The sequence below is a fragment of the Otolemur garnettii genome, unplaced genomic scaffold, assembly GCF_000181295.1.
Source record: "Otolemur garnettii isolate 467f Iridium unplaced genomic scaffold, OtoGar3 scaffold00052, whole genome shotgun sequence".
Classification (NCBI taxonomy): domain Eukaryota; kingdom Metazoa; phylum Chordata; class Mammalia; order Primates; family Galagidae; genus Otolemur; species Otolemur garnettii.
Window position 1 is genome coordinate 8,196,668 of NW_003852447.1, and position 13,248 is coordinate 8,209,915.

General features: G+C 38.3%; 1 protein-coding gene across 2 annotated transcripts in view; it reads left to right on the forward strand.

The window, feature by feature from the left end:
- The first annotated feature begins 6 nt into the window (after positions 1–6).
- Positions 7–13,248, forward strand: part of PRKD1 (protein kinase D1) — a 305,211-nt gene continuing 291,969 nt past the window's right edge. For both annotated transcript variants that reach the window (XM_023514408.1, XM_012806446.2), the window contains exon 1: positions 7–112. In XM_023514408.1, coding sequence (XP_023370176.1) covers positions 86–112 — 27 coding nt within the window. In that variant the 5' untranslated portion in view covers positions 7–85. The remainder of the gene's footprint in view (positions 113–13,248) is intronic.

Genomic DNA, 13,248 nt, shown 5'->3' on the forward strand with positions numbered 1-13,248 from the left:
CCATCTGCAGATCGGCCTGAGCCGCGAGCCGGTGCTGCTGCTGCAGGACTCGTCCGGGGACTACAGCCTGGCGCACGTCCGGGAGATGGCTTGCTCCATCGTCGACCAGAAGGTAAGGCGCCGCCCGCCCGCCCGCGCCGCGCCAACTTTCCGCCTCCCCGGGCTCGGCCGGGACCAGCCCGGCGGGCGCTGTGAAGGGTCAGGCGCCGGCCGGGTGAGCCCCCAGCGCAGACGCCCCGCACCCGCGGCCGCGGGGTCCTCCCCTCGCCCCACCTATGCTCGGCCAGTCCTCTGCAGTCTGCGTGCTCTTCACCCACTTCCATCCTTTCATGGCATTTCCAGGTATCCTGCCCTGTCCTCGTCGCGCCCTTCCTTATCCTTGAGACTTCCCGGTCTCCCCCTGCCTCCCCTCCCGACCCTGGACCGGCCGGCTCCTGGCGCCGGAGTCCTCCTTCCTGTGGCAGAGTCCCCCGGGACGCGCTCCGCGCGGTGTCGGCACCACCCCCGGCCCTCCAGACCCTTTCCCAGCGCAGGTTGTTGTTGTGGAGTTCCTGGAATGACCCGGGGAGGAGGAATTTCTCACCTGTCAAACACGCTTTTAAGAGAGGGGTGATTAGACTTGGCCAGCTGTGGAAACAACTGACCAGACTACAACAACTCCTCAGGTCCCTACCGTCCTTTAGTCCCACCTTCATACAAACGTGGAATCAAATTTTCCAACGATAAGACCTGAAAGTTGCAGCCTTCCTCGTTTTCATTCCCGGGACACTGATAGTGGGACACTGAAGTGGTGGGGTGATGGCCAGAAACACCCTGTTTGTGGCTATCCCCTTAAGTTTAAGAATGTGGGACTCTGGACAGCGGCCACCAAAAACAGGTTGGAAAAGGGCCATTATTCTGGGTCAGACTACCCCCGAGGAGATTCAGTCCGCCCACCGCTGTCTACAGGGCAGTTTTGATTTTCAGGTTGTCTCGGTGGCCATCCAGAGGGAAGGCACAGGGAAGGAGGCGAGCAGGGTGTAAGGGAGGGGGCCCTGGCGCCAGTCTGCGTAGTATAAACAGTCAAGGGTTGAGGGGTGGAGACAGAGGTCTCTAAAGGTGCTAAATTTCAGCCCTGAGGGATTGGCTGGTGTTTGCCTTGGTTATAATGATTACTTGAATAATCATGAATTGCATTGTTCTTTAAACTATTGGGAGCAGAGTTCCCAAAACCTTGAGGGTTGTGAATTGTGGCACTGAGCACAGGGCATTAAGAAAAAGCCCCAGGGAAAAATCACTAATCTAGGAAGTTGTAAAACTTCTAGACTTAGATAACAAAGAGTGCCAGGATTTTTTTTTTTTTTATTGAAAGGCGTGACATTTTCTATTACTTGTAGCTCTCAATTGTTTGTAGCTTCTATGGAAATAGCAAATTTTGTCTAAGGCCCATGTAAATCATATCAAGCCCCTCCTCCACATCCATGTTTTGGAATGAGGACTGTGGGTGACCAGAAGCTCTCGCTTGGCCCTGAAAGCCTTTCGCCACTGGAGACTGTAGTCTGCAACGGTCTCCATTGGGATGCAAACCAGGTAGTTAAAAGGAAATATTGGCTAAGCAGGTACATGAGGAAAAATAAAATTTCTTACAAAGTTAATGCAATTCTGCAGAATTTAAACTTACCTAAATTCTGAAGCAAGTGATGATGTGACAGAGAATATTCAAATTAGGTCAAATTAATATGGACAGAGTTTGTTTTGACCAGCTATAAAACACACACACGCTCCCTGATATAATTTAGGATGGGAAGAAACATGGGTGGTTCAAGAGGTTTGAGACTGGGATTTGAATGGAGAGGGAATTGCAGTTGTTTGTGAAGCCAACAGGGGTGTTATGTGGAGGGTGGTGTGAGTTGAAAAGGGAGAGGAGCAACAGGTCCCCCCGCCCCCTGCACAGCCTGCCTGAGCCTGGGGACTAGGATATTTTAGGAAACTACAATTATGAGAAGACCTTGAAATTAAAATAAACTCAACTTACTAGAAGCTTCACTAATCTTTTCATAGAGATATCATACCAAGGTCATCAGAAAGATGGATTTGCTGTGCAGAGGATGTTTCAGAAGGCCAAAAAATGTTATGGCAGAAAGAACACTGGAGTTCAGTGGAAAACTCCTTAGAACCCGAGCCAGGGCTCTGGGGGAGAGACCTGGAGAAGCACTGGGGAGGAAAAGCATCAGCCCTGGGGACTGATTTATTGAGGGAGTCCTTCCCTTTTGTACTTATTTTCCAATTCTTCAGCCTCAAAGAAGTGTTTGAAAAGTTTCTGTGTGGGATAGTCAAGGTAAAGTCTTACTTTGATTTTTTTAAAGGCTGTAACAAAGTTGAGGTTAGATTTAGAGATGTGAATTAGAGAGTTATTTATATATAGTATATTGTAAATGAAAAGTAGAAAATTAATTAGATAGAGGACTTGTTCTATCTATCTTTCCTCTGCCGTCCATTTCAGAATACATTATTACCCACGGCAGAAATAAGAGGACTGAGTGAAGGTCCGTCCCTGGGTAGCAGGAATCTCCTTGTTTTGTGGCAGTAGGGATGGCATACAGTGTCAGTGTGGAATTAAGGAAGAGGGAGGAGTTTCTTTTGTCCTTTATTTCAGATTTTCTTGAAGTACCTTATGAAGACATCAACTGTGAGGAAGGATCACAGGGGTAGGGATGGGAGTAGGGGATGGATGTTTCAGGAGAGGGCTGGATATTTGAAATTGTTTACAACTTACATGTAGGCTGCCGCCAATTTACCTGGAGCTTCCAGCAGAAGGTTCTCATGATCTTCTGAGTCCTCCATAGTTATTGTTTTAAATGCTAAAGTGGTTTTCATTTACTCTGTTTAAGAGCTCCCTAAATACTCCTGAAATCTTTGAAATAATTATCTGATAGTTCAGTTAGTTCCAGCATTTTCTGTGAGATGAGCCACTGAGGGATATAGGGCTGAATAAGAGAAATGCTATCCCTGAGAAATGTTTCTGTAAATAATTATCATTTGAAATGTAGAGTATACTTTTTCTTAATTATACACCTTTAAAAGTAGCAGACATATGAGGATGATGAAAAATTTAATATTAAGTCAACAAAATACTTTAAAGATACTGTACCTTAAATATTACTGACATATACAGGGTGTCCATAAAGTTCATGTGCAATTAAAATAGTGTGCAATTTAACAAACTTTATGGATACCCTGTATAACTAAAGAATTATTTCTCTTTTAGTTTAGATCTTCCTTTTTTGGGGAAACAGGATATGAATATAGGAGATGCTATTAATTCTTTTTTTTTTTGAAGTCTTAATCCAAGGTTTTATATAAACCTATTGTGTTTATTTACTTTGCAAGTATGTAACATTGAAGGCTGGTTGTATATAAAGACCTATGTCCTGTTAGTGTATGGGATTATTGTCTTTGGGAGGGTAAAAGAAAAATAACAAGAACTGATTTCACTTTGAAACACTGTTACTTTCCACTGTCAAAGGAACCTTGAATATATGGACTGAGAAGGAATTCCAAAGGAGGAATGAGTTTGGTTTTATAGTATATTACCTATTAGCGCACTCAACACCCACACCCACATATGCTCACTTAAAGAAAAATAAATAGTTTTAATTTAGGGATGTGTTAGTTCAGTGCCTGTAATGCAGTGGTTACAGTATCAGCCACATACACCAGGGCTGGTGGGTTTGAACCCAACCTGAGCCAGCTAAACAACAATGACAACTGCAACAAGAAAATAGCCAGGCATTGTGATAGGTGCCTGTAGTCCCAGCTACTTGGGAGGCTGAGGCAAGAGGATCACTTAAGCCCAAGAGTTTGAGGTTGCTGTGAGCTGTGATGCCATAGCACTCTACTGAGCGTAGCATAGTGAGACTCTGTCTGAAAAAAAAAAAATTTAGGGATGTGTAATGCCATTAGTATGACTGTCTATTTATTTTGGCTATTATCATATTAGAAAAACAACTAATATTTTACTATTGAATTTACTTAATTGGAGTATAGAACCTGCAGACTTCTAGCATATAATTTCACTTTGTACAATCATCTTTCTGGCCGAAGATATTGAAAGGTGAGATGTTATATAGAAGATAGCTCCCCTAATGAAGTAACAAAGGTTAGTGCCTTGGTTTGATAGTAGCATTACTTTACTTGTAATTGTTTCATTGTCTGAATTGTACATTGTTTTCTTAACAGTAGTGGTGTCATTTTCCTTTCTATTGTTAATTTTAGCTGCCCTACTTCTATACAGATTGAGACAGCTTGAACAACAAATTCCTTTAAGCTAATGATGGGTTTGGGGTATGAATATAAAATTATAAAATATATGTATTTTTATTCTAATTTTATAATCAGCCATGTTTGTACATCTACTGATTTCTGATTTAATGATAAAATGTAGGGTTTGTCATTTCATTAAGTGATTCTTAAGTAATGTAATTTTAATGTTGTATTTTTAAGTTTAATAGTATATAGGATTATATTTTGGAGTTAAATGCTATATACAGATAGTCACATATGTACTATGTGTGGAATATATACATATTGCATATATGTAGTAAATTATCTAAGTGGTTTTTTTTGAAATGCTTTTTTCAGGGCCTCATTATTCACATGTAGCCCATAGATACTGAAGTATTGTTTTATGTTTTGTATTGTGGACTGCAAAAAGTGGGGCCTCATTATAGATCTCACAATCCAAAATAAAAACTCTGCTTTACATTTTTCTATCAATATACAGATTTGCAAACTTACAGGTGTATATTACTTCACAGTTTTTACAAGAATATCCTTCATGCTGTGAAGTTAAAGGCATTAAGCCTTACAATCCTTGGGCTGGGAAAAGTTGGATGATTGGATGTTTTGACAGCTACATGGATTAATTTGGGCTTTTAAATTAAGAATTGAGATAAATTAATCTCAATTACAGAGATAAAAATAAAACTGTGGTGGGTATAGTGGTGGTGAAGACTTGATCATCATGAAGAACATTTAAAAACTTGCCTCAATAAGACCATACTTCATGACTGCTGTTCAGTTTCACCAGACTCCTATCATGACTTTTAAAGGGGATTTATAAATTTATTTTGCCAGCAATTATTACTCTTTTTTTGGGTGGGATTTTTATATATAGGTCTTCACCAATTTATGCATGGATGGCTGTTAACGACTTTACTAGAGAATACAAAAAAAAATTTATGAGACTATGAATGTCTGGTTGTAACTAATCTAAGATTACTTTGAGATTTAAGGATTATATGTGTAAAGCATTAAACATATCTTCTGGCAAATATGTATACATCAAAGGATGTTGATCATTGAAGCTTTATAGACTTTATTGACAAAAGAAATGTGTATTTCTTACCTTATTTTTATCTCAATATATAATTAAAATTGTCATCTTAAAAAGCAATATAGCTATGAGGCCCAGGTGGCATTATCTTTTCTCTGTCCTCTATTTCGGGGCAAATCTTAGAAGTGGTTATGTTTTGAAACAGCCTCTAAAATAGCTTTTCAGAATTCTTTAGGGACAAATCGGGTTATTACTAAGTGAACAACACGTTGGCTGATAAAACCAAAGCATGTTTTCATTGCTTTTTATTATTTTTGGTAGGAAATTGATTTAACTTTTTTGAATTACATGTAAAGTGAAATTCCAGTGGTACTTCATTTTGTTTAAAAAACAAACAAAAAGAAATTAAATAGATAATGGTGCAATGTTTGGGAACATAGTGATTCTAAATTGTGGTCCTCAAGACTGAAATGAAAAGTTTATTTACAAATTAGCCCTTGATATAAGGTATAAGAGGGAAGGCTCTTGGAAATGTCTTATGGAAATTACATTTTGCATCTGAGGTTGTTAGCTAAATTTTTCTCATGGATAAGCACTACAACATGGTTGTGCTTAGGCAGATGTGTTATGTTGGGATGAGGAAGCACATTTATTGGGAAACAAATTTGAGTTTTCAGTTTGGCTAAGCCGAATACAAGTTTTTTTCCCGATCTTTTCAGCAGCTACCATTAATCTTTCATGGCAGTTCATGTTCCGTTATAAAACCTTTTAAAAACCACAATCAGTAATTATTTATCTGCTAAAGAAGAGTATAATGAATCATTTTTAATATACAAAACTTTTATGGGCCTGTGTGTGTGCATGGGTGATTGTGTGTGCGCGTTAGAATGGCATTATTGGATAAACTCCCAAACTATACCAAGGAACTAGGATAATGATCAAGATAGCAGAGCTGGACTAGATTAGAAGTGTTTAAAATGCAATCCTATAGCAGTTGATACTATGAGGTTTCTTTGTTTTGTTTTTATATTTATTTGCTGTGGTGTTATGTGTTGGAAAGAATTAATCTTTTTGACCTCTGACCTTTCACTGTCACCTTGGTTAATGTGAAAGATCTAAGCTCACATGTGAAAATAGAGGTAAAAAATATAGTGTTTTTAAAGATAGTACTCACCTGTCAATTTCTCCAGCATTACTCTAGAGAGGTTTTGAAATTGAGACTTCAATTTCTTGAATCTTTCCTTAATAGTGGAATATGTTGGAACATGAAACAAAAACAAAATTGTTTTCCCGTTTCTCTTGATAATATAGGATACAAAGAAAGTGGTTATTTTGATCACATATATTCAAAATTCTTTTCATCTGTAAGTATATGAGAAATTCCTCCAGGAATTCTGATACTGTCAACCAACTATTTTTGTACCATTAAAACAAAACTCAGTAATGATAGTACCTCTTGAAGTTATTTGGCAGCAGAGAAACTCACATTATTCTGTTGCTTACTTTTTCTGGTCTCATGCAGAAAGCATATAATTATATATACAAAATCTTTAATTACGTGGCCACTATGGCCATTATAGAATATCATGTATTTAGACAGCTATAAAGGTGAGAATTGGTATAAAAACACTGCATATTGAGACAATTATGCCTGTGCAGATTTACAATTTCCTGTGTAGAAGTTTCTTCCAAAGTTGCAAAAGGTTTTATTTGGCTTAAGCCAGAAGGTTGATACAGCAGCTTAGCAATGTTGGCAAATACGAAGCTTAGATTTTTAAATATGCAATCACAGAGGAATTTTGTTCAACTTATTTTAGTGAATAGGAAAAAAAATTATGCACCTTTCACTGGTTTGTTGGCACCTGTGCTGACTAAACCACTAATGGATGAGGAGCCAGTGGATTTATATTATATTCAGGCACAATTTCAAGAATGCGTCTCTCCTTAATTGTCAGCAGCCACTTTTTTTTTTTTTTACTTTGTCTTAAAGCGAATGAAAATTATTAGTGTGATAATGAAAATATGAGGAAAAGGTATGAATATGCACAATAAGTGGTATTGGTTATAATCTGAGCTTCTGCAGATTGGTACATTACGTTGTTCACAAAGAACATTTTTATATAAACCCTTCACTGGTTCAGATAGTCGGAGGGACCACGGCATGTGTATAATGTGTGAAACCTGGAGACCACAGAAGCTTGCTTCAGTATTTTTTTTTCCCTACACCCGCTGTCCCTATCAGGTGATTCTCTCAACTTGAGAAATTGCTCAATTTATTGTGAAAAGAGGAAAGAGATCGCCTATTGGCTGGTGTGTAAATATCCACAGTCATCATGGACTTTTAAAATTCTCAGTTATATTTCTTTGGTAACATATCAGGTCTGCTTAAGAATGGCCTGTTACACAGGTGTTTGAGGCATTGTTTTGGGTGATGCCTTCATACGGTCAGAGATGGGGGTGGGGCAGGACTGAAGCGGCATTTAAAAAGTAGAAATAAAGAGTCCGGTGGTAAACTGATAGGGCCATCACTTCTTATGGCAAGCATTTCAGGCACTGTGAGCAGCTGAACACTGGGACATAGTGGTTAGCAGCATCTGAAAAGACATTTAGTAACTTCTTAATCACGTTGCACATATGGTACATATTCTTGGATTACCTGGGACCATACAAAGTGGTTTTATACTCTTCCGTAAATTAGCGTTTGAGGTTTCTATAGCTCTGAATGTTTGAAATAACCTTTCCTACGTTGGCTTTCCTTTTTTCATCATTGTATCATAGTCATAGGTGGTCCTATATGCTTCTTCTGCCTCCCAGCTTTATTTTAGGTGTCATTGACAAATCAAAATTATATCTATTACAGTATACAATGGGACGTTTTGATATATGTATACATTGTGGAATGAACAATGCAAGCTGATTAACACATTTGTTAACATACTGCCTTTTTGGTGGTGAGAACATTTAAACATCTCTCTTAGCAACTTTTAAGTACACATTACGTTATCATGAACTATAGTCACCATGCTGGTGACTATATCCAGATACTTATCCTAGATATCCAGAACTTATTCATTTCGTCTAACTGAAACTGTGTACCTTTGATCAATCTCTGCCCATCCTGCCCCTCCTCCACCCCCAAACCTCTGGCAACCTCCATTCTCCTTTCTACTTCTATGAGTTCAACTTTTTTAGATTCCACATGTAAGTGAGATCATGTTATCTTTCTGTGCCTGCCTGGCTTGTTTCATCTATCCTAGATGAACATTTGTGCTGTTGACAATGACAGGATTATCTTCTTAAAGGATGACTAGTCTTCAGTTGTGCACACACACACACACCACATTTCCTATGGACATTCATCTGTCCACGGACACTTAGGTTGATTCTTTGTCTTGGCTATTGTGAGTAATGCTGCAGGGAACATGGAGTGCAGAGATGTCTTTGGCTTACTGCTTTGATTTCCATTCAATATATACCCAGAAGTAGGATTGCTGGATCATATGGCAGTTCTACTTTTAATTGTCTGAGGACTTTGCGCACTGTTTTCCATAATGGCCACACTAATTTACGTTCCCCCCAGCAGTGTACAGGTTTCCCTTTGCTCTATATCTTTGCCAGCACTTGTTATCTTTTGTCTTTTTAATAATAGCTACTCTAACAAGTGTGAGATGGCATCTCATTGTGGTTTTAATTTGCATTTTCCTGATGCTTAATGATGTTAAATATTTTTTCTTATACCGGTGGGCCATTTTTGTGTCTTCTTTTGAGAATTGTCAAGTCAGGTATTTGCTAATTTTTTAATCAAGTAATTTGTTTTCTTGCTATTGAGTTTTGTGAATTCTGTACATATTTTGGATTGTAACCCATTGTCAGGAGGTCCACTGTAATAACTTAACTAGATATTTGATTGTTATTTTTTTAGCCATGTGATCTGGCTTTCAGTAACCTCACTATAGTCTCACTCAGTATTTCAGTATCACTCTTAAAAATCTAGAAAAAAACTGTCATTTAAACTGTTATCTCAATTGTACACAAGTAGGATTAATCAATGTAAATGTCTTGAAACCACAGGCTTTTGGAAGGAGGCCATGCTAATTTTCATTCTTATCTTTTCCTCTTTCTGTTACATAATACTCCCTATCAAAACCTCAGGTAACTGTTCTATACAGTGGGGGACAGAATCTGTTTCAAAAGGCTACTTGGCTTAAAAAGGATGAAATATGTGTGTACAAAGCAGGAACATCGAGAGCTTAGTATGCCAGGTAGTATATTCTTTCTTTGAAAAAAAATCTCATGTTTTACATTAAAAGATAATTACAGCTATATAGATTTGCTATAATCATGCTCTTTTTCCCATCATTCTATGTAAGGTCACCTAGGTATTGGAGGACCTGAGGTATATGTATGAAATGCCACACCTTAACAGTGGAAACTTGCTTCAGTGTACAAAGATGAACACAAAATATTAGATGGTTAAGAGCCAATTAAAAAGAGTATTCTACATTTTAAATAAAGATCTTTGTCTATTTTCATAAACAATAGAATAAAAAAATCTGAATATAATCAAAGCCTGATTAAATGTGATCTACCACAAAAACATATTTGTACTTCATATAATACAGCAATTTGTTCAAATCTGAAACTCATCTACCACTAAATGAGCTTGCTTTTTTCTAAGTGGTTTAAGTCAGCTTTAGAGTAAGAAGTTTTTGCTTCAGATTTATTCAGCTGCATTTATGTTGATGTAAATTTCAAATGTTCTTAAAAATCTCGAGATTTTCTATTAATCATTAACAAAGGCTAATACATTATATTAAAAGTGTTAATGAAAAATTTTGAAGTGTCAGTGTTGAACATACCAAAATATCAAAGCCTTTTTCTAGGTCATCTGAATCAATCATATTATGATATAACTACTGGATGATTATGGAACTATTTATTTGCTTTGAATGTATAAGTATACCCAGAGGGAGACCAGGGATTCAGTTCTATTTCAAGTTCTCAAGTGCTAGAGAACTTAATTGATTGAATTGGGTCATCTATCACTGGTCAGATATTTACTTAAGACACTCTTTCGAGCTTTTTATCAAGGAAAGGTGAATATTCTTCCAGCTTTCTTTTAATTCCTCATATTATTGATAAATGGCAGGGTTATGGGTTGGGAGGACGTCTTGAGTGGGCCAGGGAATAATTATAACAAAATGTGGCTACATCTGTCTGAAAGTGCTAGACGATCATAGATAGACCTCAGGAGGAACGCACACAAGGGAGGATATGGGAGAGGGACGGGGAGGAATTTGGAAACACCTCAGTGTGATTTCTTCGCCACAGAAACACATTACTATGCTGGGATGTAAGAATATTCCTCCATTTACAGAAAGCTGAGGGCTACTATCCATTCTGAGCCATCTGAATGGTTCTGTGGTGCAGGGTTGGTGTAGTCTTCATATTTAGCATCCTTGAAAGGTTTGGCCTGTATCCCTGACTCGGAAAGCTGCGACTAAGATCTTGTGTGACCAAGAGGGATGTAATTATTTAGAGATTGGTTAGTTCAGTTAGACTCTCAGAATAGTAACAGTGGAGGTCAAGAGCACTTGACCTAACAGCTGTAGCTTTTCTACCATTGTGAAAAGCAGCAAAGACCTGGGAAATGATGTCAGTTAAGCTTTGGTGGTAACTGGGAATCAGCTGTGGTGAATAGACATGAGCAGGCTACTGTGAGCAGAGGCTATGGGACTGTGAGACTATAGGGCTGTGGCACCTCAGAGCAGAGAAGAACAGTGACAGCAAAGTTCTGACCTTCCTGTGGATTGAGGCAGAGGAATGGTTCCACTAGATAACTCAGGACTAGCAGCAGGTGAGATCTCAGAGGTGGCTTTTTACAGGCAGAGAGGTCCTTTTGTAAATTTCATGAGCATCACAGGTGAGCACTCTACGGAGCAGCTTCACAGGGGCCTGTGTGCGAGAGTTTTAGGAAGAGCCCCTCCCATAATCATTGGGTTATGGTGGAAAATGTTCCAGGCCCTTTTCTGGAAAATTCCATGAGTGGCAAAGGACCTTGAACTAGTAGTTTCTCTCACGGTACAATGGCCAGCAGAGGCGAGCCTCTAGGAACAAAACCTTCCTGACATTTACTACGTGTACCAGTCTTTATCTCAGCTGCTTTTCATTTGTCATTGGTGATCCTCACAGCATTCCTTTGCAGTAGTCTTCTTATCTCCTTTTTAGGGAAGAAGAAACTAAAGATCCGAGAGGCCGAATTATTTATCCCCATCACAAAACTACTAACTAAAAGGACGCCTCCCTCCTCCCCCCCCCAATACTTTATTCACTTGCTAGAATTGCAATAGATTTGTACAAAAACGTTTTGAATTACCAGTTTGGGTATGTGTGGAAGTGGGGCAGATTTTAACCTTCCTATTATTTTGGTTGAAATTTACTTAAAAACACTTGAATCTTGACAGTGTGTATATTATTCATTTGTTAGTTCAGATCATTCCTTTGTTTTGGAAGTCTTCCCTTCTCTGGAATTCATATCCCAATTAGTGCACAGCTAGAATTCTAGTCACTTTGGAAACTACCACTACAAGGATTTTCTCATTGGTGGCAAGAATCCCTGCCCCCCCCCCCAGCTCTGTCATTGATAGTTAATGTAATGAACATTAGACATGAGCTCTACTGGTATCATTAGAGAGAGATAACACTCATTTCTCACTCTTGGAGTCATATGGTATATAACATGTCCAACTGTTACGTCGTTTTTTAAAAAAGTTTTGTGTAGAATTTTATTTGCAATTTCTTTTCACTATACCTTGATAAAAACTTATGGAGATAGCCTGTCCTCACTCATCTTTAAATTTTCAGGTGCTACTGTCATTTATCCAAGAAAGTTAAATACCTTGTATGATTCAATTGGCCTAAATTGGTTCAGAACACTTCCTTCCAATAAGATGTGGGCACATGTATTTTGGAAGAAGAGATTATGATAATCTATATGGTAAGACCGACTGTATGTAGATCATTGTGGCTCAAAATTAGTAGATATCAGGAATTTTAATTTACCAGTGTAAATCAATGTACCATTCTTGAGGAGTACACTGATTTTGAGCAGATTCTGAGAAAGCAACTAAGAGGTCCTTAAGAAAAGTGCCTTTCAGTGATTGCTTTGTTTGAGAAGAAGTTGTATTTGGATCGTCCATTTGCTAAAAAGGGTCAAATCTTGCAAATACATGTGCATATTCTTCTTATAAGTTTTATTTGTATGCCTGCTCATTTTTTGTCAACTATGAATGAACGCACTGTAAAGTAAATTTACCCCCCTTGCTGTGCATGGTCAATCTCAAGCCCGGTTTTCTTTGCACCCTGGTAGTGCTAGTCGGTTTGAATTGTGAATTGCTTTGCATTCTTTTACATTGTCTGTTTGCAGGGCTTAGGCCAACACTTCCCTGGTAGGCTGTTAAACTGTCGTCACGCTTTATAAAGATGTAGTTATATGGGAGAAAATATATGCAAACTATCTGTTGGACAAGGGATTAAACACTGGAATACGTAAGGAGCTCAGACAACTCAAAAGCAAAGAAACAAATAATCTGATTAAAAATGAGTAAAACATTTGAACAAACTTTTCTCAAAAGGAGATATACAAATGGCTACCAGGTACCTGAAAAAATTAATTAGCATAACTAATCAGCAGAGAAATGCAAATCAAAGAACAATGTGATATCATCTCATCCTCGTTAAAATGGCTTATATGAAAAAAACATGCCCAATCTACCAGTCCCAGTTTATGCCTATTGTCCTGGAGTTCTTTTAAACTGTATGCTCACTGGTGAAAACTATGGGGTTTTAAGGTAAAAACAAAGAGAACACAAAGAAAGAAAGAAAAGCCTTACTTAGGGAAGACACTTGATGACTTTTGGGTAAAAATCCTGTAC